Consider the following 27,746-nt stretch of genomic DNA (forward strand, 5'->3'; position numbering starts at 1 on the left):
GCGGTAAGGTCAAGTAATAAACACCTCCTAAATAAAGATGTACACAAACACGGTACAAGAGGAAATGAAAATTACTACATGATAAACAGAAATCTAAAACTGTCTATGACTGCCCCAGAAGAAGCAGGCAAAAGGTTTTTTAATAAACTCCCCAAAATCATTAAAAAAGAAACAGACCTAAAATGTTTTAAAAATCATTTGAAACTATATCTCACAGAGAAATGTATATACAGTTTGAGTGAATACTAAGATGGTGTTTAATATGTTATATCATTACTGAAATGTATCTTTTAAAATTATCATGTATGTTGTTTGGATTTGTGTGTACATATAATGTGAAACATGTAATACCTTTGTATGATTATGGACTATTTCTGTTTAATCATTTGTTTCATTTATATATAATGAACTCAAGTTTGATGTTAATAGCCTATTGTATGACACACCCAATACTCTCAGCTGGATTTTCAGCTGGAGTCCATGGGCAAAGAATAAATAAATAAATAAATAAAAATAATAAAAGCAGCTGCTTCAAAAACACCTTTAGTGCATAGGTCACTAACTTCAGGAACAGAAAACTTTAAGTCTAGATCATTGCTAATATGGATGAACCCCCATAGGATTCACTGGGTTTTTGCTGGTCAGTACCATCAGAGAGACACAGAAAGTGGAATTTGTTGTAGTTGGTATTGTATCTGATTTGGGAAGTAAAAATGGGTAAGTGTAGAAGGAATTCCACATCAACTACACAAACACATACGTCATCAACCCTAACGATGAAACAAAACGTGTTTGGGTATTTGCTGATGTACCACATATGTTGAAACTTTTGAGAAACCATTTTTTGGATGATAATTTTTGATTAAGCTATGGAAAAACAATAACATAATGCACAATCGAGCAGCTGTTGTTGAAACATAATGGCGAGTTAAAACTCTGCCCTAAACTTACTATTCATCATCTAACAGTTTCCGGAAGGGATCGACAGTGCGTTTATCTTGCCTGCCAGCTCTTTCTTTCGCAATGCCTGAATAAGAAGATATTATAGAATTTTTTTAAGTTGGTAAACGACACGTTTAACGTCAGTTCGAGGATACCTCTTGGCAAATGACCAGTTTCAATTTTATTTCATTTATTTACTAGTCAAGTTCTGTAGGACCAAATTGAGGAGCAAATCTCCAAGGTCATGGAAATTACAACATAAACGTAATAACAGATAAAAATAAATGTTCATGAACCTTAAAAAAGTCAGTCCATAGGTTTAAGTAAACACTATCAGCAATACAGTCAAAATCAGCTTCATTTTTCAAGGAAATCCTCGACAGATTAGAAGTAGTGGCCCATCAGGAAACTCTTCAGTTTCGATTTGAAAGCGCGTGCATTACTGCAAAGATTTTTGAATTCGAGTGGCAGCTTATTGAAAATAGATGCAGCAGTATACTGGACACCTTTTTGCACAAGAGTTAAGGAAGTCCGATCCAAGTGCAGGTTTGATTTCTGCCAAGTATTAAACGAGTGAAAGCTGCTTATTCTTGGGAATAAAACTAATATTGGTAACAAGAAACGACAATAAGGAATATACGTATTGGGAGGTCAATGTCAAAATACCAAGACTCGTGAACAGAGGTCGACAAGAGGTTCGTGAACTAACACCACTTATTGCCCAAATCGCCTGTTTCTGAGCCAAAAATATCCTTTTAGAATGAGAAGAGTTACCCCAAAATATAATACCATACAACAATAGCGAATAAAAATAAGCAAAGTAGACTAATTTTTGTGTCGAACGATCACACACTTCTGATACCGTTCGAATAGTAAAAAATGGCAGTATATCACAGTAAGACTCACTTTTTACAGTTTTTAACACACAATTCAACAAAACCTGACGTTTTAATTTCACGGAATGGACTTATGATTAGTGAAACTGAACAGTTCAAATTTCTAGGTGTTCAGATAGATAGTAAGCTGTTGTGGAAAGCCCACATTCAGGATCTTGTTCAGAGAGAAGTATTTGAAAACCAGGACTAGTAGTCACTCCATCTGATCCTTTCAACAACTGCTCTGGCAAGTTGGTGTCTGTCTATAAAAAGATATTATACATATCTAAAAAGAAAGATGATGAGACTTACCAAACAAAAGCGCTGGCAGGTGATAGACACACAAAAAAACACAAACATACACACAAAATTCAAGCTTTCGCAACAAACGGTTGCTTTGTCAGGAAAGAGGGAAGGAGAGGGAAAGACGAAAGGATGTGGGTTTTAAGGGAGAGGGTAAGGAGTCATTCCAATCCCGGGAGCGGAAAGACTTACCTTAGGGGGAAAAAAGGACAGGTATACACTCGCACACACACACATATCCATTCGCATATACACAGACGCAAGCAGACATTTGTAAAGGCAAAGAGTTTCATATTATACGGTGGATATTATAGCAGCGGTAGTGTTGAAAGCGTAAAAAAAAAATTTTTTTTTGGTTATGGTTTGGAAGTGGGTTACACATTATTATGTATTATTGATTATATATCGGCGGGATAAAATTGTATAGTGGATTACCATAAAAAGGAGAAGGTGAATACAAAGTGAAACTACTGGCAAAAACAGAAGGAGGAAATAAGACGACAGAAAAGACTTTGAAATGTAACAGAGACAATAACAAACGTAATTGTTGGGTTCAAATTAATGATATGAATATAATAGAGGGAAACATTCCACATGGGAAAAATATATCTAAAAAGAAAGATGATGAGACTTATCAAACAAAAGTGCTGGCAGGTCGATAGACACACAAACAAACACAAACATACACACAAAATTCAAGCTTTCGCAACAAACGGTTGCTTTGTCAGGAAAGAGGGAAAGAGAGGGAAAGACGAAAGGATGTGGGTTTTAAGGGAGAGGGTAAGGAGTCATTCCAATCCCGGGAGCGGAAAGACTTACCTTAGGGGGAAAAAAGGACAGGTATACACTCACACACACACACACACACACACATATCCATCCGCATATACACAGACGCAAGCAGACATTTGTAAAGGCCTTTACAAATGTCTTGCCTTTACTTTAGAAAAGTGCTCAACTCAAAAATATGAACTGGAGAGTTGCTTACACTGGGTTCATGAAATGAATGAAAAATATAGCACATTCATTTATAGAGTCATTACCGTGTTGGAAAGCTATTCCCTCTAAAGGTAATTCAGATTACACAGAAGTCTATAACAAAATCATGCATTACCTCAAGCAATAAAGGTATACTGTATGGCAAAAAAAGAACAGCTCCATTGTTTATGATTAGCTTATTACAAGGAATAGTGCAGAACATAAAGTAAAGTAGACCAGACATTTAAGCAAATGCACTATGAGAAGAAGATGGCAGCATCAAGCAACAAAATAAAAACAGTGTGGGATATATTGAAAGAAGAGACTGGTAAAGTTGGAAAGGGACAGGAGCAGATAGCTTTAAGGGTAGATGATAGATTGGTAACAGATGAGTGTAGTATGGCAAATCTCTTTAACAACTATTTTATATCAGTTACAGATAATATGGGAGTATCAGGGTTAGAAAATAATGCCCTAGAATACATAAGACTAACCTTTATAAACAGCTTCAGTTACATGAATATGGCAATCACTTAACAAGAAATAATGTCCATATTAAAATCTTTTAAGTCAAGTGGTTATGATGAAATGAGTGTTCTTGTAAATTTAGAAACTCTTAAGTTATTTGTACAATAAGTGTTTTATCACTGGAACATCACCTCAAAAGTGCTGACATCAAACCACTGTTCAAGAAACGCCATCAAACTACAGCCTAAATTTCATTTTTGCCAGCATTCTTGAAAATATTATGAAAAATAATGTTGTTGTTCTGGTCTTCTGTCTGAAGACTGGTTAGATGCAGTTATCTATGCTAGTCTATCTTCTTCATCTCTGAGTAACAGCTGCAAGCTATACTCTCTGCTTAATGTATTCATCTCTTGGTCTTCCCATATGATTTTACCCTCCCCCCCCCCAACACACACACACACACACACACACACACACACACACACACACACACATACACACACACACACATCCCTCCAGTATAAATTGTTGATCCCTTGATGTTTCAGAATGTGTCCTATTAACTCATCCCTTCTTCTAGTCAGGTTGTGCCACAAACATCTTTTCTCACCAATTCTATTTAGTGCTTCCTCATTAGTTATCTGATCTGCCCATCTAATCTTCATCATTCTTCTATAGCACCACAGTTCAAAAGCTTCTATTCTCTTCTTGTTTAAACTGTCTGTTGTCCATGATTCACTTCCACTTTAAACTGTTTGTTGTCCTTGTTTCACGTCCACACTTGTCAACACTCCATACAGTTACTTCCATAAAAGACTTTGTAACACTTAGATCTATATTTGATGTTAGCAAATTTCTTTTCTTCTGAAACACTTTTCTTGCAATTGTCAGCCTAAACTGATCTAAACTGATCTTTCCTCTCTGCCTCCACTATCATCAGTTATCTGGCTGGCCAAACAGCAAAACTCATCTACTACTTTAAGTTTCTCAAGTCCTAAACTAATTCGGTCAGCATATTTAATTTGACTACATTCCATTACCCTTATTTTGCTTTTGTTGTTCATCTTATACCCACCTTTCAAGACACTGTCCATTCTCTTCAAATGCTCTTCCAAGTCATTTAATGCCTCTGACAGAATTACAATGTCCTTGGCAAATGTCAATGTTTTTATCTCTTCTCCCTGAACATTAATTCCTCCTCCAAATTTTTCTTTGGTTTCCTTTACTGTTTGCTCAATGTACAGACTGAATAACATTGGGGAGAAGCTACAACCCTGTCTCATTCATTTCTCAATCACAACTTCCATTTAATGCCCCTCAACTCTTATAACCACAATCTGGTTTCTTTACCAGTTGTGAACAGTCTTTCACTCCCTGTATTTTACCCTTGATACCTTCAGAATTTCAAGGAGATTATTCTGCTTAACATTGTTAAAAGCTTTCTTTAAGTCTACAAATGCTATAAAAGTAAGTTTACTTATCCTTAACCTATCTTCTACAAGAAGCTATAGAGTTAGTCTTGCCTCACATGTGACCACATTTCTCTGGAATCCTAACTGATCTTTCCCAAGGTCAGCCTCTACCAGTTTTTCCATTCTTGTGTAAAAAATTCATGCTACTATTTTTCACCCACGACTTATTAAACTAATAGTTTGATAATATTCTCATCTGTCAGCACTTACTTTCTTTGGAATTGGAATTACTACACTCTTCTTGAAGTCGGGGTACTTCACCTTTCTCATATATCTCACATGCCAGATGGAAGATTTTTGCCATGGCTGTTCTTACAAAGGCTGTCAGTAGGTCTGAGGACTCCTGTCTACTTCTGGCACCTTGTTTCAACTTAGATATTTCTGTGCTCTGTCAAATTCTTCTTACAGTATCATGTCTCCAAACCCCTCTTCGTCTACATCCTCTTCCATTCTATAATATTTCCTGCAAGTTCATCTGCCTTGTACAGACCCTCCGTATACTCCTTCCACCTTTCAGTTTTCTCTTCTTTTCTTTGGACTAGTTTTCCATCTGAGCTCTTGTTATTCATATTGTGGCTTTTCTTGTCTCCAAAGGCCTCTTTCATTTTCATGTAGGCAGTATTTATCTTTCACCTCATGATATATGCTTCCATATCCTTACCTTTGTCCTCTAGCCATTCCTGCTTAGCCATTGCATTTCCTGTCAGTTTCATTTTTTAGACTTTTGTACTCCCTTTTGCCTGCTTCATTTGCTGCATTTTTAAATTTTCTCCTTTCATCAGTTAAATCCAATATCTTCTGTTTTATCCGAGGATCTCTACTATGTCTTGATTTTTTTACCTGTTTGATCTTCTGCTGCCTTCACTGTTTCATCTCTTAACCTACCCATTTGAATTCTGTCACATGCCTTTCCCTCAGTCTAGTCAGTCATTGCCTAATGCTCCCACTGAAACTTTCAATAAGCTCCGGTTCTTTCAACTTATCCAGGTCCCATGTCCTTATTTTCTACCTTTTTCCAGTTTCTTCATTTTAATCTACAGTTCATAACCAATAAATTGTGGTCAGAGTCCACATCTGCCCCTGGAAATGTCTTACAGTTTAAAATCTGGTTATGAAATATCTGTCTTATCATTATATAATCAGTCCAAAACCTTCCAGTGTCTCCACATCTCTTCCATGTACACAGCCCTCTTTCATCATTCTCAAATGAAGTGTTAGCGATGATTATAAACTTGTATTATTGTGCAGGGTGAGTGCTTCATGTCTATCTTTGTTACAGTAATGCATTTGCTATGCCGTTCATAGTAAGCTGTTTTCTTATTCATTATTAAACCTACTCCTACATTGTCCCTAGTTGACTTTGCACTGAAATCACCAGACCAGAAGCCGAATTCCTGCTACCACCAAACTTCACTAATTCCCAATACATCTAACTTTAACCTATCCATCTCCCTTTTTAAATTTTCTAATCTACCTGCCCAGTTATGGAATCTAACATTTCATGCTCTAATACACAGATCAGTAGTTTTGTTTTTCCTAATGACAACATCCTCCTGAGTAGTCCCCACCCAGATATCTGAATGGGGGATTATTTTACCGTGGAGTATTTTACCCAAGAGGATGCCATAATCATTTAACTATACAGCCGAGCTGCATGCCACCAAGAAAAGCTAAGGCTGTAGTTTCCCCTTGCTTTCAGTCATCCACAGTACCAGCACAGCAAGGCTATTTTTGTTGACATTACAAGGTCACATCAGTCAATCATCCACACTGTTGCCCCTTCAACTACTGAAAAGGCTACTGCCCCTCTTGAGGAACCACACATTACACATTTGTCTGGCCTCTCAACAGATAGCTATCTGATATGGCTACACCTACACTGTGGCTATCTGTATCACAGAGGCACACAAACCACCCCACCAATGGCAAGGTCAGTGGTTCATGGGGAGAAAAGGTAATATATAGGCCACTTTTCAACCATCTAACTATCTGACGTCAAATAATATACTATCAATGACACAGTTTGGATTTATGAAGGGTTCTGATACTGAAAATGTACTTTATTTATTAAGTAATGACTTACATGCTGCAGGTATTTTCTATGATTTGTCAAAGGTATTTGACTATACAAACCACAATATTTTAAGTAAGTTGTAATATAACTGTGCCACTGGCAGTACCACAAAATGTTTAAAGTCGTATCTCACAAACAGGAAATATAGGGTAGCAGTACTAGAAACCAGTGAATTAAGCTGTCAGTTGTCATCTGATTGGGAAGTACATAATTATGTGTAGTGTCCCACAAGTTGCTGTCATAGGGCCATAACTTTTTCTTGTGTACATGAATGACCTCTCATCAGATACACTGGCAGCCAAAGAGTTTGCTTTGCTTGCAGATGATGTAAGTACTGCAGTAAATAACAAGTCAAGCTCAGTTTTAAAAACGACTGCTAATGACATTTTCCTGGACATCAATAAATGGCTTATAGCCAAATCACTTGTAATTAAAACTTTCAAAAGACTCACTACATGCAGTTCACTAAATGTAAGAGGTTTCCACCCAGCATATGCATAAAGTGTGAAGAAGCACAGATAGGAGAGGACTCACAGTGTTAAAGTGCGTGGGGATATAACTTGAGAGGGGTAAAAGGAAACAAAAAGTGTTACTTAATGTTAACACTAAATGTTTCCCATAATCTGACTCATTCCACATCAGTTGAATAAAAGAACTGTTCAAATGTTCTTTGGAACATCTAACTAATTAAGTTGGAAAAATCATACCACAGAACTGCTGAAATGCCTAAACAAATCCTCATCTGCAATGTCAAAGCTATCAGACATAGGTGACATAAAAATAGAAAAGCTCACATATGGAGCTTACTTTCATTCCATAATTTTGGGCTCACTCTTCAAGTAATATATTTCAGTAAACAGCTCATTTCACAAAATGTATACTAGGAATGAGAACAATCTTCATAAAGACTTGAAGATACTTTTTTGCCCAAAAAGGGATCCACTATTCAGAAACACACACCTTCAATAACTTGCTAAGAACCATACAAAGTTTTGTTACAAATAAGTTTCAGTTTAAGAGTGCCCCAAAAACTTACTTGTGACTAACTCCTTCTATTCCATTGACTAAATTTGAAGTGGAACCAGCTGATGTACTGCATTTATGTATTATTATCACTATATTTTTATCAGTATCACATGATAATGTTCCACATCCACGCATGTTCCCTCAGTACAGATCCATGGAATGAAGAGTTAATTTAGTCTGGTACCAGACCCTTGCCCAAGAATACATCAGTATAAATGTAAAATACTCATCACACAAGACATAATCTTCCTAGAAAACCTCTTTGTATGCTTTTGTAACTGGATAGATAAAAAATCTACTTACCAAGTGTTGGCTTGAGGACACATGTACTAAAAAAGGTTTTTACTTATGCAAGCTTTTGGATCCAGTGACTCGTTCTTCAGGCAGAAAGGTTGAAGGGGAAGGAATAGAGGTGTAGGAATAGGACTGGAGAGGCTTAGGAAAAGGGGTGGAGTTCAGAAAAATCATCCAGAATCCAAGTCAGGGGGACTTAACAGATGAGACGAGTAGGAGAGATGAAATCAGTCTATTGAGAAGAATTTTTAATTTAGTTTCTTATTCTCATTGGCATTCCCTATAAGCTGTTTATTATTCTTGTTTGTTTGCTTTATTGTTATTACTAAAAATTGTGGCAGAATATTTGTGAACTTAGTGGAATACTGTTATTAGTTATAATAATTGGCTAAATTATTAACTGATTTGTTTGTGGTAATGAATTTTAATGTTGCAGAACCAGTTAGTTTTGATGTGGTGGAGAAGACTGCCACTGCTCGACGTGGTGATCAGGTAATGTTACAGTGTGATGTCAGAGGAGACCATCCTATTCAGGTTGACTGGCTCTTCAATGGACAACGGTTGCATCACAGTTACAGGTAAGTAATTCTTTTTGAACCAAATATTGCGAGTCTTACAGATGGATCATAGTCAACAAATCCTGTGCAGACACAAATGAATGCTTGGCATGAACTGCCATAAAAGTAATAGAAGGGCACAAAAAGTTCAGTGAAGCTAAATTTCATAATTTGTGCTATTTATGGTGTAATTCATATACAATATTACTTTCACTATCTTGTCACTGTTACTGCCACAGATCTTGAAGACCACATTTAAAGTTGTTGTGCAATTCAGTCTTGAGTCATTCAAGAATGTTGTTGAGTCCTCTTGAAGTTAAAAGAATTTGGAGACCAGCTGATTGTAAGGGATCATAAAAATAACATGGAGGTATAGATTCAGTCACTTTCTCCATGTTCCAGTCTTAAGTCTAATGAGGAAGAGAGCTGGTGCACATGTAGTAGCTTCTATTGTGAACACTACACTGGTTTGCAGAGCATATTTTTTACTTGTGGACAGTGGTTGCCCAAATGGATTGTGTTGTTGTTGTTGTCTTTAGTCCTGAGACTGGTTTGATGCAGCTCTCCATACTACTCTATCCTGTGCAAGCTTCTTCATCTCCCAGTAACTACTGCAACCTACATCCTTCTGAATCTGCTTAGTGTATTCATCTCTTGGTCTCCCTCTACGATTTTTACCTTCCACGCTGCCCTCCAATACTAAATTGGTGATCCCTTGATGCCTCAGAACATGTCCTACCAACTGATCCCTTCTTCTAGTCAAGTTGTGCCATAAACTTCTCTTCTCATCAATCCTATTCAGTACCTCCTCATTAGTTATGTGACCTACCCATCTAATCTTCAGCATTCTTCTGTAGCACCACATTTCAAAAGCTTCTATTCTCTTCTTATCCAAACTATTTATCGTCAATGTTTCACTTCCATACATGGCTACACTCCATACAAATACTTTCAGAAACGACTTCCTGACACTTAAACCTATACTCGATGTTAACAAATTTCTCTTCTTCAGAAACGCTTTCCTTGCCATTGCCAATCTACATTTTATATCCTCTCTACTTCGACCATCATCAGTTATTTTGCTCCCCAAATAGCAAAACTCCTTTACTACTTTAAGTGTCTCATTTCCTAATCTAATTCCCTCAGTATCACCCATCTTAATTTGACTACATTCCATTATCCTCATTTTGCAGTTGTTGATGTTCATCTTATATCCTCCTTTGAAGACACTATCCATTCCGTTCAACTGCTCTTCCAAGTCCTTTGCTGTCTCTGACAGAATTACAATGTCATCGGTGAACCTCAAAGTTTTTAATTCTTCTCCATGGATTTTAATACCTACTCCAAATTTTTCTTTTGTTTCCTTCACTGCTTGCTCAATATACAGATTGAATAACATCGGGGAGAGGCTACAACCCTGCCTCACTCCCTTCCCAAGCTCTGCTTCCCTTTCATGCCCATCAACTCTTATAACTGCCATCTGGTTTCTGTACAAATTGTAAATAGCCTTTCGCTCCCTGTATTTTACCCCTGCCACCTTGAGAATTTGAAAGAGGGTATGCCAGTCAACGTTGTCAAAAGCTTTCTCTAAGTCTACAAATGCTAGAAACGTAGGTTTGCCTTTCCTTAATCTAGCTTCTAAGATAAGTCGTAGGATCAGTATTGCCTCACGTGTTCCAATATTTCTACGGAATCCAAACTGATCTTCCCCGATATCAGCTTCTACCAGTTTTTCCATTCGTCTGTAAAGAATTTGCATTAGCATTTTGCAGCTGTGACTTATTAAACTGATAGTTCGGTAATTTTTGCATCTGTCAACTCCTGCTTTCTTTGGGATTGGAATTATTATATTCTTCTTGAAGTCTAAAGGTATTTTGCCTGTGTCATACATTTTGCTCACCGTATGGTAGAGTTTTGTTAGGACTGGCTCTCCCAAGTTTGTCAGTAGTTCTAATGGAATGTTGTCTACTCCTGGGGCCTTGTTTCGACTCAGGTCTTTCAGTGCTCTGTCAAACTCTTCACGCAGTATCGTATCTCCCATTTCATCTTCATCTACATCCTCTTCCATTTCCATAATATTGCCCTCAAGTACATCGGCCTTGAATAGACCCTCTATATATTCCCACCTTTCTGCTTTCCCTTCTTTGCTTATAACTGGGTCTCCATCTGAGCTCTTGATATTCATACAAGTGATTCTCTTTTCTTCAAAGGTCTCTTTAATTTTCCTGTAGCCAGTATCTATCTTACCCCTGGTGAGAGAAGCCTCTACACCTGTACATTTGTCCTCTAGCCATCCCTGCTTAGCCATTTTGCACCTCCTGTCTATCTCATTTTTGAGGCGTTTGTATTCCTTTTTGCCTGCTTCATTTACTGCATTTTTATAATTTCTCTTTTCATCAATTAAGTTCAATATTTCTTCTGTTACCCAAGGATTTCTACTAGCCCTCATCTTTTTACCTACTTGATCCTCTGCTGCCTTCACTACTTCATCCCTCAAAGCTACCCATTCTTTTTCTACTGTATTTCTTTCCCCCATTCCTGTCAATTGTTCCCTTCTGCTCTCCCTGAAACTCTGTACAACCTCTGGTTTAGTCAGTTTATCCAGGTCCCATCTCCTTAAATTCCCACCTTTTTGCAGTTTCTTCAGTTTTAATCTACAGTTCATAACCAATAGATTGTTGTCAGAGTCCACATCTGTCCCTGGAAATGTCTTACAATTTAAAATCTGGTTCCTTAATCTCTGTCTTGCCATTATATAATCAATCTGAAACCTGTCAGTATCTCCAAGCTTCTTCCATGTACACAACCTTCTTTTATGATTCTTGAGCCAAGTGTTAGCTATGATTAAGTTGTGCTCTGTGCAAAATTCTACCAGGCGGCTTCCTCTTTCATTTCTTACCCCCAATCCACATTCACCTACTACGTTTCCTTCTCTCCCTTTTCCTACTACCAAATTCCAGTTACCCATGACTATTAAATTTTTGTCTCCCTTCACTATCTGAATAATTTCTTTTACTTCATCATACATTTCTTCAATTTCTTCGTCATCTGTAGAGCTAGTTGGCATATAAATTTGTACTACTGTAGTAGGCATGGACTTCGTGTCTATCTTGGCCACAATAATGCGTTCACTGTGCTGTCTGTAGTAGCTTACCCGCACTCCTATTTTTATATTCATTATTAAACCTACTCCTGCATTAACCCTATTCGATTTTGTATTTATAATCCTGTATTTGCCTGACCAAAAGTCTTGTTCCTCCTGCCACTGAACTTCAATAATTTCCACTATATCTAACTTTAACCTATCCATTTCCCTTTTTAAATTTTCTAACCTGCCTGCCCTATTAAGGGATCTGACATTCCACACTCTGATCCATAGAATGCATGTTTTCTTTCTCCTGATAATGATGTTCTCTTGAGTAGTCCCCACACGGAGATCCAAATGGGGGACTATTTTATGTCCAGATTATTTTACCCAAGAGGATGCCATCATCATTTAACAATACAGTAAAGCTGCATGCCCTTGGGAAAAATTATGGATTAGTTTCCCTTTGCTTTCAGCCGTTCACAGTAACAACACAGCAAAGCCGTTTTGGTTAGTGTTACAAGGCCAGATCAGCCAATCATCCAGACTGTTGCCCCTGCAACTTCTGAAAAGGCTGCTGCCCCTCTTCAGGAACCACACGTTTGTCTGGCCTCTCAACACTCTCAACAGATACCCCTCCATTGTGGTTGCACCTACGGTATGGCTATCTGTATCGCTGAGGCACGCAAGCCTCCCCACCAATGGCAAGGTCCATGGTTCATGGATTGTGTATGTTTCACAATTGACTGCATTTGTGGTCTGTTTAGAGGTTCAATAGTTAAATATATCACGATTGTCATCAGCCTGAGGATATGTCAAATTGTCACCAAACTGTGGAAGATGACAGACTGTTGATATAATATATCAGGAAAAATATTGATCTTCCCAGTACCATCCATCTGATTTGACCCATGATGTTATCAAAATGATGATCATAAATCACTCATCAAAATTCAGTACACCTAAAATTCATGTCATAACAAAAACTATAGTTACTTTCAGGACATCACATTCTTTGGCTTCATCAACTCACAACCAAACCAGTACCTTTCAGCCTAACCTCTATCTCAGGCTATGCTACAGATTATTTTTCCCCATACCTACTTTTCAAAAAATAATATGGAAGCAAAATAAATATTGTCAGTGTTCTGTTCTGTCTCTGCACATGTGACATCACTCACATCATCTTTATACCATGGGTTAGTATCATTGTCTGATAGCAATAGCTTCACCGGGTTTGGTGATTTGTATCTGCTAACAGATGAAAGACAGGGAGCGACTGATTACTTAATTTAACAGTGATGAGATGAACAACATTTCCCTTATTATCATATATAAGCTGTGCCAGCAAACATCCTCACACACCTATTCTCTGTAGATTTCTATAAACTGTGTGGAAGGGGCAGGGTTGGTTTAAGGACCAAGTGACACTAGCAACCACCTGGGGTACATGGCTGAGAGGGTTGTCAGAGATGCCTAAGTGAAAAATAATAAATAGCAAAAACTGATAAGTGACATGGGTGAACCTGTACAACAATACTCATAGAAACAAAAATGTTCTAGTAAATATCAGGCTGTAACTGAGCCATTTGTGAGATAACTGTCAATGTGTGGTTACAAACTTAAGTGTGAAATATTTTCCAGGTTAGTACAAATTTATGTGAAATCTAAACTTCTTCATTAAGTTCCATCTACTTGATCTCACATTTCACCCATGGCCTGCCTTAACAAGAAATACAATACTACTTCAACTTGTTATGTGTTAAAAGTAAAATTTATGTATACTTGTACCTGTTAAACAAGGTTTTCCAGCTGTCATTCTCACACTTGAATGCAACATTGCACTTGTCTGAGCAGTAAATTACAAATTCATTCAAACACTCCCCAAATCGTGCCATGAATGTTGACAAGATTGTACAATTTGCTGCTCCAGTTCTTTGGCCATATCAATGGGAGTGCTTTATACTTAACTTTTGAGGTGATGTTAAACTGAAAAATTCAAAGGATTGAGGTCAGCTGACCTTGGAGGACAAGCTGCAGTCTGTGTTTGACCAATCCATCTTGGACAATATTGGTGTGTTAGATGTTGTCTTACATCAGGAGAAAAATTTGCCCCTATCCCACAATGCATGTACTATATTCCCGTAAGTTGTGAAAGGCGGTAGTGGTTGTTGTTATTGTTGTTGTCTTCAGTCCACAGACTAGTTTGATGCAGCTGTCCACATTCTGAAATGGCAACTGAGACATCAGTGGGAGAGCTATAGAATTTTTATAACCCCATTACGGCAATATCACAAGTTGAATCATTTATGGCATACTATCAACCACAGCAAAGAAATATTTTCTAATACCTTTTTCTCTCCACCCTGTTTATTCCATTACCCTCGTTTTACTTCTGTTTATGTTTGTCTTATAACCTGTTTCCAAGAAATGTTCTGTTTCGTTCAACTGATCTTAGATGTATTTAATTTTGTGAAATTTGAACCTAATTAGATGGGATCTTAATGGATAAGTTTGCAGTTTAAATAATTTTGTACATACTCAGACACTATCTCATACTGAAATCATTGGCAGTGTGTAATCACAAATTCAGAGCTATTTCACAAGCACCTTGTTTACTAGAATGTTTTTGCTTTTGCACACTTCTGCAGTGTCAATTTTTTGCCGCCCTGCATACATAGCAACAAAATTTTTCAACTAATAGCTTTTAAAAGTCTCAGGAATTACCTTAAATGGAAAAGAATTATTTGTACACATAATATTTAACATTGGAACAAGATACAGGAATTTATTTCACTTACAGAGGAGTCTATATGTGGTCTCTGTGGTAGTTATTTTAAACAAAAAGGCAACACACTTCCACAATTTATTTATTTATTTATTTTTTCAATGTCATATTCAAGAGCTGAAGGAAAGGCAACTTATGTTGGAGGGAAGCATTGGAGAGGGGATATTAGTGCAAATGCTATGCCGCTTGTGGGAAAAATGCCCAATGTCCTCCAACCAACTCTGTACAGAGAGTACTTTTTACTGTCTTCATCATTACCATCCTCAACAATTTCACATTCACTGCTACGTAATATGTGCATTGCCTTGCATAATAGCCTTGTTGTTGTTGTTGTGGTCTTCAGTCCTGAGACTGCTTTGATGCAGCTCTCCATGCTACTCTATCCTGTGCAAGCTTCTTCATCTCCCAGTACCTACTGCAACCTACATCCTTCTGAATCTGCTTAGTGTATTCATCTCTTGGTCTCCCCCTACGATTTTTACCCTCCACGCTGCCCTCCAATACTAAATTGGTGATCCCTTGATGCCTCAGGACATGTTCTACCAACCGATCCCTTCTTCTGGTCAAGTTGTGCCACAAACTTCTCTTCTCCCCAATCCTATTCAATATTTCCTCATTAGTTATGTGATCTACCCATCTAATCTTCAGCATTCTTCTGTAGCACCACATTTCAAAAGCTTCTATTCTCTTCTTGTCCAAACTATTTACCGTCCATGTTTCACTTCCATACAATGCTACACTCCATACAAATACTTTCAGAAAAGACTTCCTGACACTTAAATCTATACTCGACGTTAACAAATTTCTCTTCTTCAGAAACGCTTTCTTTGCCATTGCCAGTCTACATTTTATATCCTCTCTACTTCGACCATCATTTGTTATTTTGCTCCCCAAATAGCAAAACTCCTTTACTACTTTAAGTGTCTCGTTTCCTAATCTAATACCCTCAACATCACCCGACTTCATTCGACTACATTTCATTATCCTCATTTTGCTTTTGTTGATGTTCATCTTATATCCTCCCTTCAAGACACCATCCATTCCATTCAACTGCTCTTCCAAGTCCTTTGCTGTCTCTGACAGAATTACAATGTCATCGGCGAACCTCAAAGTTTTTATTTCTTCTCCATGGACTTTAATACCTACTCTGAATTTGTAGCCTTAAGCTACAAATATTCTTGTTGTTCCGGCTTAATTTCTGACATTACTTACTCACTTCTCATTAGGTATTTTTTGATGTCTTTAAATTCTGCAAAGCATTTTCTTGGTTCCTCTACCTTTCATGACATATTCTCCATCCTTCAGGATCTCTTCACTAGTGATCTATGGAATGAAAAGTAACCTATCTATCAGTGAGTTACGTTGATTATCTCAATGTTATTACAATGAACATTATGACCTACTTTTCTGTTAACCCATATGTCATCACTGGTTCCCCATTTTAAAAATCTGGAAACATTTTCTAATGCTGCTGCAAGCAGTTCTGATGAAATGTATCTCCTTGCATGATACCTCTTTTAATTTTGAATTTTTCAACTAACCTGAGGAAATCTGATAGATGCAGTTGCATTGGCATATAAATTTTTCATCATACTAACCTGAGTCATAGCCTTCTTTCCCAAGGTATATTAGTGTAGCCAGTAGACTCCAACCCCAATTCTTTTAAGGATTGATCTTCCATATATAGAACAGCTTCAGTAGATGGTTATGTGGCAAATGGATTAATGTGTTAAATATTTTATGTTAAGCATGTAAGTAAGAAAAGTTTGGAATATTTTTGAAATTATTTTTAAAGTATTTATTTATTTATTTCATGTTCCATAGATCCCTGGATATAGAACGAGTCAAGGTTTTTTACAGATTATTGTTTTGTGCAGATACATTGATCTTATCATTAGATTAAAGAAACTGTGAAGTTTAGCATATACCCTTACATATTAGTTAAGATACAGGACATCTGAAAGAATATACAGTCATACATAAATTTGGGTATTGTTCTTAAGTTATACAGGCGTCATATACAGACATACATAAATTTGGGTATTGTATTAAGTTACACTGTACTTACAGAGTATGACTAATCAATTGTCGAGGTCACACAGTAAGGTTTAAGCACAAACAAGAGATTCTATGCATTTTTGCTAAGAAATTGATCAATACTGTAACAAGATTCACCTAAAAGGAACTGCTTCAGGTTTTCTTTAAACTTTGGCATGTTTCCAACCATTTCTTTAATGTGCGGTGGGAGGGCATTAAAAATCTTGGTGTCACTGTATAAAACCCCCTTCTGGATCATGCTTTTCGTTTTTAGCTCATAATGGATATCCAGTTTCCTTTGGGTGTTATAACTGTGGTATGAGCTATTGATTTTGAATAAGTTGCTATTTTTTGAAACAAAGCACACCAGAGAAAAAATATATTGGGCAGGTGTTGTAATGATTTGTAGAGCTCTAAATAGATCCCCGCACGAGTGCCTAGGATGTACTCCACACATAATTCTTATGGCTCGCTTCTGTGCATGGAACACTTTTTTTGCTATTGGTTGATTTCCACAATATATCATACCATAGGCCATAAGTTGGTGAAAATAGCCAAAATATGCAGATTTTATTGTGCTCATTTCCCTAGTGTCTGAAATTATTCTTAAGGCAAACGTTGCTGAGCTTAGCCTTTTGCACAGATCTTGAATATGGTGGTGCCACTTCATTTTGCTATCTTTTTATTTATTTATTTATTTTATTTATTTATTTCTTGTTCCAGTGATCCATGTTGTGACACTACCACAGGATATGGAACGTGTCAATTTTACAAGCTTTTGGCCAGAATTTATAGTAATACATAAAACAAAACAAACACCGTAAACAGTAACTTAAGTCTCACTACAAAAAAAATACATTTTAGATATAGATAGAGATTACAAAACAAAAAACAGTAAACAGTAACTTAGGTCCCACTACAAAAATACATTTTAGAGAGAGATAAAGATTACAAAATAATAAGTGTTACAGAGAAATAAATATTGCAAAACATATGTTTACAATAAAATTATTTGGTATTACAAATACAAATTTGGGCATACATTTGCAATTTACAATACAAGAGATGTTAAACACTGTAGTTCAGGAACTCTTCTACTGTATAAAATGATCCTTGCAATAGGAACTGCCTTAAGGTTTTTTTAAACAAGAGCTCATCATCATCTACCAAACACTTAATTCTTGAAGGGAGGGCATTAAAAATCTTGCAGCCACTGAAATGGACTCCTTTCTGCACCATACTTAGATTTGGCTGTTCATAGTGGATATCATGTTTGCTTCTAGTATTGTGACTGTGATGTGCACTATTCAGCTTAAAGATGGATTTTTCTTTCCTTATGAAGCACATCAACGAGAATATATATTGCACAGTGGATGTAAGTATTTCAAGCTTCTTAAAAAGATTCCTGCATGTGGCTCTAGGATGGACTCCACACATGATCCTTATGGCTCTTTTTTGTACACACAGTACTTTTTTAGCCAGTGGCTGATTTCCCCAAAATATAATTCCAAATGTCATAATTGCATGAAAGTAACCATAATACTCTGACTTCATGGTTTGCATATTTCTATAAGAAGAAACAATGCACAATGCGTATGTTTCTGAACTTAGTCTTTTGCACAGATCCACGATGTGGTTTGACCAATTCAGTTTGCTATCAATACGCAAGCCTAGGTATTTTGAGGAATCTATCCTGGTTATTGTCTGCTCACCTACCTTTACAAATATTTCCTCATCTTTGGATGTTTTGTGGAACTGAATGTAGCTTGTTTTACAGTAATTTAAAATAAGACCATTAATGTTGAACCAGTTCACGATTTCATTTAAAACCTTATTTGCCATTACCTCAAGCTTATGTACTGAATTATCAATAAGTAGTGTAGTGTCATCTGCGAAAATGGTGAATCTACAATATTCCGTAGAGAGAGGAAGATCATTTATAAATATAATAAAAAGTAGGGGGCCCAGAACTGAGCCCTGCGGCACTCCACATGTGGTGGTACCCCATTCTGAAGATACTGGGACACCATATTGACTATCTACTACAACTTTTTGTTTCATGTTTGACAGATATGAGTCGAGTCATTTCCCTGCTGCACCACTTATACCGAGATGTGCAGCTTTTTGTAAAAGACTTTGGTGCTTTACACAGTCAAATGCTTTTGTTAGGTCACAAAATATGCCAATCCCTTTCAGTTTTTTGTTGATAGATTCCAAGAGTTTGCCAGTAAATGCAAATATTGCATCTTCTGTTGACAAACCTTTCTGAAATTCAAACTGACTTTTGCTGAAGCTATTGTGTTCACTGAGATGCTTAACTATCCTGGCATGGATTAATTTCTCTAAAACCTTTGAAACGCTTGTCAGTAGTGATACTGGCCTATAGTTAGCAGTATCCATCTTATCCCCCTTCTTATACAGCAGTTTTACAACTGCATACTTAAGCCTCTCAGGAACTATACCTTGCTTTTTTAGGATAGGTAAGACAGAAAGATGTCAAGTTCTACGAGAGGTCAGGATTGAAACAAATCTTCAATTTAGGAAAGAAATTAAACAGCACAATTCCAGCACATTAGATCACCAATCACAGCTACCAATTATAAATTTTCACCAATCACCAGAAATTTTATCTCCACCAAGTTGTATCTCAGTCCTAGGTAATTGCATTGATGAATTAAAGTCACCCAACCCAGTTGACATAATCTGCCTCTCTGAACACCATGTGACCACTGGTATAGGAACTAGGCCTAAGCACAATGAGAAACTCAGACAGGAGAGTACTGCAAATGTTAGAATAAGGAAAGGTTCTCATAAAAGTATAATTAAAAATAATGTAAGTATATTTCATCAAAATATTGGGAGTTTAAAGAATAAAGTAGATGAGCTTCTGGTTTGTTTAGAAGATTTAGAAGCTGAGAATGAAATAGATATACTATGCCTGTCTGAGCATCACATTGTTACTGATATGGATAAGGTAAATGTAAGTGGTTATAAGCTCTCTGCACATGTAATGAGAGAAAATATGGAGAAAGGAGGAGTTGCCATATATGTCAAAAGTTATCACTGTGCAAAAAGTATAGAAACAAAAAAGTTTTGTGTAGAGAAACATATAGAAGCATGTGCCTGTGAGCTTAAATTAAATAAAGGCACATTTATAATTGTAACTGTATATAGGTCCCCATCAGGAAATTTTCATCTATTTCTGAAAAATTTGGACTCCTTGTTGTGCTATCTGTCAGACAGGGGGAAGCAAATTATTATTTGTGGGGACTTCAATGTAGATTCTCTGAAAGAGGGTAATAGGAAAAATGACCTTGAAGTATTACTCGGTTCTTTCAATTTGACACCCGTTATTGATTTTCCTACTCGGGTGGTAAAGGATAGCAGCTCACTGATAGATAACTTCTTTGTAGACCAAGATAAGTTTAACCAGATAAATGCTCAGCCTGTTGAGAATGGTCTTTCTGATCATGGTGCACAGCTGGTTACAATATATGACATAGCTCCATTCAGCAATACTAAACAGTCCTCCAAAGTAGTACGTTCAGTCAACGATTTAACAATTGCAAATTTCAGGGAAAGCCTACAGCAGTTAGACTGGGATGAGGTGTACCGAGAACCTGATGCCAATTTAAAATATAATTTATTTCATGAGAGTTTTGTAAATGCATTTGTAAACTGCTTCCCCAAGAAAATAGTTAAATATACTCGTAAGAAACCTTGTAACAAACCATGGCTTACTAAGGGTATAAAAATATCTTGTAACCGGAAAAGGGAAATGTATCTGACAGCAAGAAAGAGTAGTGACCCAGAAACTATCAAACATTATAAAAACTACTGTGTTATATTAAGAAAAGTTATTAAAAAATCCAGGAGTATGTGTATCATGTCTGAAATCAGCAACTCTGATAATAAAATTAAAACAATTTGGAATATTATTAAAAGAGAAACAGGTCAACCAAGAGCAGAGGAAGACAGCATTACCATCAAATTGAATGAAAGCTTTACGAACAAAAAGTCAGAAGTTGAAAATATTTTTAATAATCATTTTCTAAATGTTGTGGATATAGTAGGATCCAGGTGTTCATTAGAAGATGCTAGGCTGTTAATGGAAGAGGCCATACCTATGCAATTTGATACAATTGAAATCTCACCCACTTCTCCCTCTGAAATTAAGAAAATAATAAACTTGCTTAAAAGCAAAAACTCACATGGAATTGATGGCATTTCCAGCAAAATACTAAAAGCTTGTTCTCAACAGATAAGTAAGATTCTCAGCCACCTGTGTAATAGCTCTCTGGAACAGGGCATTTTCCCTGATAGACTGAAATATGCTATTGTTATACCTTTGCATAAAAAGGGGGATAGATCTGATGTCAACAATTACCGCCCAATCTCCCTTCTAACAGCTTTATCCAAAATTTTTGAGAAAGTAATGTATTCAAGAGTAGCTTCACATATCTGTAAAAATGAAGTACTAACAAAATGTCAGTTTGGTTTCCAGAAAGGTTTTTCAACAGAAAATGCCATATATGCTTTCACCAGTCAAATTTTGAATGATCTGAATAACCGAAAACCACCCATTGGGATTTTTTGTGATCTCTCAAAGGCTTTTGATTGTGTAAATCATGAAATTCTGCTAGACAAGCTCAAGTATTGTGGCATGAGTGGGACAGTGCACAAATGGTTTAATTCGTACCTAACTGGAAGAGTGCAGAAAGTTGAAATAAGTGGTTCTCGTAACATGCAAAGATCAGCACATTCCTCAAACTGGGGAACTATCAAGAATGGGGTTCCACAAGGGTCAGTCTTGGGTCCTTTGTTGTTCTTATTATATATTAATGACTTGCCATTCTATATTCATGAAGAGGCAAAGTTAGTTCTCTTTGCTGATGATACAAGTATAGTAATCACACCTGAGAAACAAGAATTATCTGATGAAATTGTCAATACTGTCTTTCAGAAAATTACTAAGTGGTTCCTTGTAAACGGACTCTCACTGAATTTTGATAAGACACAGTACATACAGTTCCGTACAGTGAATGGTATGACGCCATTAATAAATATAGACCTTAATCAGAAGCATATAGCTAAGGTAGAATATTCCAAATTTTTAGGTATGTCCATTGATGAGAGATTAAATTGGAAGAAACACATTGGTGATCTGCTGAAACGTTTGAGTTCAGCTACTTATGCAATAAGGGTCATTGCAAATTTTGGTGATAAACATCTTAGTAAATTAGCTTACTACGCCTATTTTCACTCATTGCTTTCATATGGCATCATATTTTGGGGTAATTCATCACTGAGGAATAAAGTATTTATTGCACAAAAGCGTGTAATCAGAATAATAGCTGGAGTCCACCCAAGATCATCCTGCAGACATTTATTTAAGGATCTAGGGATATTCACAGTAGCTTCTCAGTATATATACTCTCTTATGAAATTTGTTATCAACAACCAAACCCAATTCAAAAGTAATAGCAGTGTGCATAACTACAATACTAGGAGAAAGGACGATCTTCACTATTCAAGATTAAATCTAACTTTGGCACAGAAAGGGGTGAATTATACTGGCACTAAAGTCTTTGGTCACTTACCAAATAGTATCAAAAGTCTGACAGATAACCAACAAGTATTTAAGAAGAAATTAAAAGAATTTCTGAATGACAACTCCTTCTACTCCATAGAGGAATTTTTAGATATAAATTAAGAAAAAAAATTATTAAAAAAATAATAAATAATAAAAAAAAAAAATAAAAAAACACACAAAAAAAAATAAAGTTGTTATATTAACTTAAGTATGTTGTTAAATTAACCTAATTATGTCATGTATTGGAAAATTCGACTCGTTCCACATCATTACGAAATATCGTATTCATGATCCATGGAACTAGTATTAATCTAATCTAATCTAATCTAATCTAATCTAATCTTAAGTGATGCATCAAAAATGTGGCAAAGGACTTTACTTACATGGCTGGAGCAGTATTTTAATAATTTGTTAGAAATGTTGTAAATTCCAGCAGAGATTTTACTTTTCAGGGATTTAATAACTCTTTCAATTTCTTGAACAGTGATTGTTTTTACCTTCATGTGTTGTACTGAACCAGGTACTCTAGCTTTCAAAAGATTGATGGCTTGCTTCATGGACCCTTGTAAACCTATTTTTTCTGTTACTGTTAAAAATTGTTGTTGAATGTGTCTGCAACTGTTTTTGGATCATTAACAAGATTACCCTCACTTTTGATTTGGATATTTTCACTACAAACTGCATTTTTCCCTGTTTCCTTCTTTACAAATTTCCAGATAGTTTTTATTTTATTGCTCGAGTTGTCAATTTCTGCCTTCAAGCACATGTTCTTTGCTGCCTGAATTGTCTTATTCAGAACTTTATTGTAGATTTTATAGTGTGTAATCCTACTGTTATCATTTGAACTCCTGGCTGCAGCATATAGTTCTCTTCTTGTTTTACAAGAGATTTTGATGCCTTTAGTAATCCAAGGCTTGTTTCCAGATTTGAACAGGTTTTCTCTCACTGATTTTTTAGGAAATGCTTCTTCAAAAAGGCTTGTAACTTCATTGATAAATATATTAAATTTTGAATTAACATCAACTGTAGCATATACAGGAGACCAGTCCACAAGCCGTAATTGCTGATTAAAGGTTTCAGTGGTGTGTCTGTTTATAATCCTAAATGTTTTCCAAATGAAATTTTCTTTTCTTTGTACATTCATTTAGTTTAGAGTGAGGAATTGCCCTTCATGATCAGAGAGACCATTTATAATATTTTTCATGGTTAAATTATTGCAAATATCCTTATCTACAAATACATTATCTATTAAAGCGCTAGAGCTGGCAGTTACTCTAGTTGGAGTGTCCATCACTGGTACTAAATTGTAACAGTACATTAAATGTTCAAAATCTGTCTTTTTTCTATTTTCTGTTAAAAGGTCCACATTGAAGTCACCCATAACAATGATAGATTTAGTTTTCCTACATAGGTGGGCCAAAAATGATTCAGTTTGTCTTAGAAATACATTTAGATTTCCTGCAGGTGCCCTGTAAACAGCCAGAACAATAACAGTTGCACCGTCTGCTTTTAACTCAATGCCACACACCTCAAAATGTTGTTCATCACAGTATTTGCTTAAATCTAGGGATTTATACACTATATTATTTTTTATAAATATTGCAACACCACCTTTTTCCATAACAGATCTACAGTAATGAGTAGCTAAACTAAAGTTCTCAATCTGTATCATGTGGAGCCCACTCATAATGTGATGTTCTGAGAAACACAGTATAGCAGGCTCACTTTCACACTCGTCTTTTAAATTTATTAGCAACTGGTCTATACATGCAGACCCAAGAATTTGAAGGACTCAACCTTCAAAATCTCGTGCTCACCCATTTTTAGGTTCATTTCATTAGTAACATTTGTGTTAGAAGAGAAATGAATGTAATTTGTCTTTTTTAGGTTGACTGTAAAGCCATTGGTTTCAAACCAGTTTGTCAAATCTGCAAAATCTTTATTTGCAGCCTCATTTGACACATTCCATGAGAGATTATTAACTGATAAAGTGGTGTCATCAGGAAACATGAGTATTTTCCCAAATTCTGTACATAGTGCTAAGTCATTTATAAATATTAGAAAGAGCAGTGGGCCCAATACTGAGCCTTGAGGTACTCCTGCAGTAATGGAGCCCCATTCTGAAGATACCTGGCCACCTTGCAGTCCTTCCATGATTGTTGGAAGTTGTGAAGTGATCTCATTATCAAATACTGGATGAGAACAGCCCGGGTAATTTTTAAGGTGTTTTAAGCAAAAGGTGGTTTGCAGCAACATTCAGTGTTATATGTGGATACTGTGGGCAAAATGTGTTTAATGGAGTTAGTAATAAAGGGGAATTTAACCATAATGCCTCATGCTGAGCTTTTACTGCATGAACAGTGGAAACACAGTAAGCACCAAACTTTCATTATTTTTGTGGGTTGTCAGCAAGAAAAAGTTTCATAAAGGTTTGAAATTAAGTGTAAAGTTTCTTTGAAGTCACTGGTTGGTCTCATTCTCAAATACTGGATGTATATGGTATGTGCTGTGAGTTTCACTGCCTCATGACATATTCACAGTTTGTATTTGTAATACTTGTCCAACTGTGTTAAACCTTTAACATACAACTATAGATCTTAATGTGTAGATTATGACAGCATTTTAAATTTTTAAATGTTGGCAGTAATTACATAAAATATTGAAAACTGTGTTGACTGTGGTAGTCATTAGATGGTCAACCTGCAACTCATTAGATAGGCAACCTGCAACTGGGACCATGCACCATGGACTGGGTGAGCTGTTTAGCAACATAGATTTTGTTGAAACTTAGTCAAATGCTTTCTCAAAAGTTTTGAATTTCATACAAAGTGGTAATTCATTTTCATTGATGATTTTGGATATAGCATCCAAGGAACATCAGTGATTAAATATGAAGACTGATCTTAAATCAATACAAATTGGAATTTATTTTTAAAAAATTTTTCAACCAGTTTTAGGTATATAATCATTATCAGGAGAACTTAATATTTGTTGTCAAGGTAGTGCCATTAGTAGGTATCAATCATTTGTGAAGAGCAATCAACTAGCCATAGTGCTCTAATCTGTAATTTCATACACCACTTGCAAATGGTCCCTTGTGCGGTATCCATTTCCAAAAATCATTCGGTTCTTGTCTGAGTTGTTGATAATTTCTGTAAACATTTTAAACAATGGAAAATCCAGGCTGTAATAATGCCAATATTATGTAAAGAATATTTTGCTACTCACTATACAGAGGAGATGTTGAGCCACAGACAGGCACAACTACAAGACTGCCGCTCATTTAAGCTTTTGACCAAAAGACCTTCTTCAGAAGTAAAAAACATGCACACACATTCATGCAAACACAACTCACATGTGCACATGACCTCTGTCTCAGGCCACTGATGGCATCAGTTTTTTTGAAGGAACATTGCATCACACTTCTAACAAACACAAGCACTCCGATATTGTATTTACCTGCCAGTACCTGGCTAGCGAGTTATGGTAAGTGTATGACTGCAGATTAATGACACTTGGATGATGACATATGAGAGTTTGGGACTGACCATGAAATGTGTACAGATAGCCAAAATGGTTAAAGCAACCACTCTTGACAAGCAGGAAATCCAGGTTCTAGTCCCAGTCGAGCACAAATTTTCAATGATGTCATTCAACTCTACACTTGGAGGTTGCCCATATTTGCAACTACAAGCACAGTTCTTGTATTTAATGGGTTGATTTAAGGGGCAGCAGTTCAATGAAGTACGTCTTTGGTTTAATGACGTACATCTTTGGTTTGCTTGTGGTATGTCATCATAGCAATGATGGTTAATAAATCTATCAAGAAAGTTAGGAGAGTATTTTTGCTAGGAAGAGCAGAGAAGCATTGTTAGCACCAACTTAGACAGTAAATGGACAGAATTTAGCTCACTATGATGAATGTAGAGGAATTACGGACAATGTTTAAATGGATTGTAAGTTGTGCTTTGGGGAAGCATGTATTGAGTAAGTGCATTAAGGACAGGAGAAACCCACTTTGGTTTACTATCAGATTTGGATACACTGTCCCAATTCCCCACAGGACCCTACCCAGCCTTCAGCCACATGAACTGATGTATTTTCAGCTCAGTATAGATCTGAATTTGATGATTTTCACCTTTCATTTAACATTTCACAATGTCATGACTGCCAGTCTCAAGAACCTGTCATTACACTTCCATTTTCATTTTGTACAACACAATGTGCTGGACATGCTTCCTGGGCCTGAATTTTGCCCCTTTTGGCCACTGCAGTGTCAACTGCATCTAAAACATGGGGTTTTGTTGTGGGTCTTGGATAAGCAACACTGCTACATCCTGATTTCCTGATTCATCTTTCTCTTTGGCCTTGACTGCTGTGCACACTAGCAGTGGGGTATTCACTGGATGAAAAATTTGGCACAACAACATTTATACATTTATCCTGGCCAAATATTGACTCCACCATTGTAGACCTGATCTGCCAGTATTCTACCTATCAGGCCCATCAAGCTGTACCTCCCAGTGGCCCTGTACCTGGCCTGATGCCATGGAAGAATGGGAGCATACCTATTTGGATGTTACTGGCCTGGTTTTGGGCTCCATGTGGTTTGTCATGATTGATTCCTTTTGTGTTCCTCATGCCTCAGGTCACTACCGCCACTACTAGCACAGCCTTCGAAAAAGTCTTTGCCTTGAAGGATCCCCTTGCACCTTGGTTTCTAATAACCTTTTGCTTTCTGTGACTTCCAGTGGATTTCTGCATTTCACCTGGCCTCTAACAGTCATTCAGAATGCTTTATCCACACTTTTAATGCCCAGCTTCACAAGGAAATGATGTCAAACACTGCATCTAAAGCTTACTGTAGCTTTCAAGCAACTTACAGGGCCAACCTGATCAAGGGCTGCGGCCTGGCAGAGTGGCTTTATTGTCACCCTCAACATACACTTTGGATTTGCCACAGCAACCATTGGCACTTGTCATCACTGAGGTCTATTGCTTCCTGGTGGGCAGGTTCCAACCATCCTGGATCTGCCGAACAATCTCTGCTCACCACGGGTCTATGTTTTATACCATGGTGTCTGCCACAAACTTCTGTGGTGCCATTGAAACCAACTTCGTGTCCACTATCATGATCAGTAACCAACTGCTACTCTGCTTCTGATGGACTGTCTTGACCCGTGGTGACCTGAAATCTCACATTAAGCCTCATCTTACCTCAACATTCCACAGCAATGCCAATGGATCTCAACCT

General features: G+C 36.7%; 1 protein-coding gene across 1 annotated transcript in view; it reads left to right on the forward strand.

The window, feature by feature from the left end:
- The window catches only part of LOC126143752 (Down syndrome cell adhesion molecule-like protein Dscam2), a 726,918-nt gene that overhangs the window by 464,090 nt on the left and 235,082 nt on the right, over positions 1-27,746 (forward strand). The window contains exon 16 of the mRNA XM_049915449.1: positions 8,869-9,010. Coding sequence (XP_049771406.1) covers positions 8,869-9,010 — 142 coding nt within the window. The remainder of the gene's footprint in view (positions 1-8,868; positions 9,011-27,746) is intronic.

Source organism: Schistocerca cancellata, chromosome 1 (genome assembly GCF_023864275.1).
Source record: "Schistocerca cancellata isolate TAMUIC-IGC-003103 chromosome 1, iqSchCanc2.1, whole genome shotgun sequence".
NCBI lineage: Eukaryota > Metazoa > Arthropoda > Insecta > Orthoptera > Acrididae > Schistocerca > Schistocerca cancellata.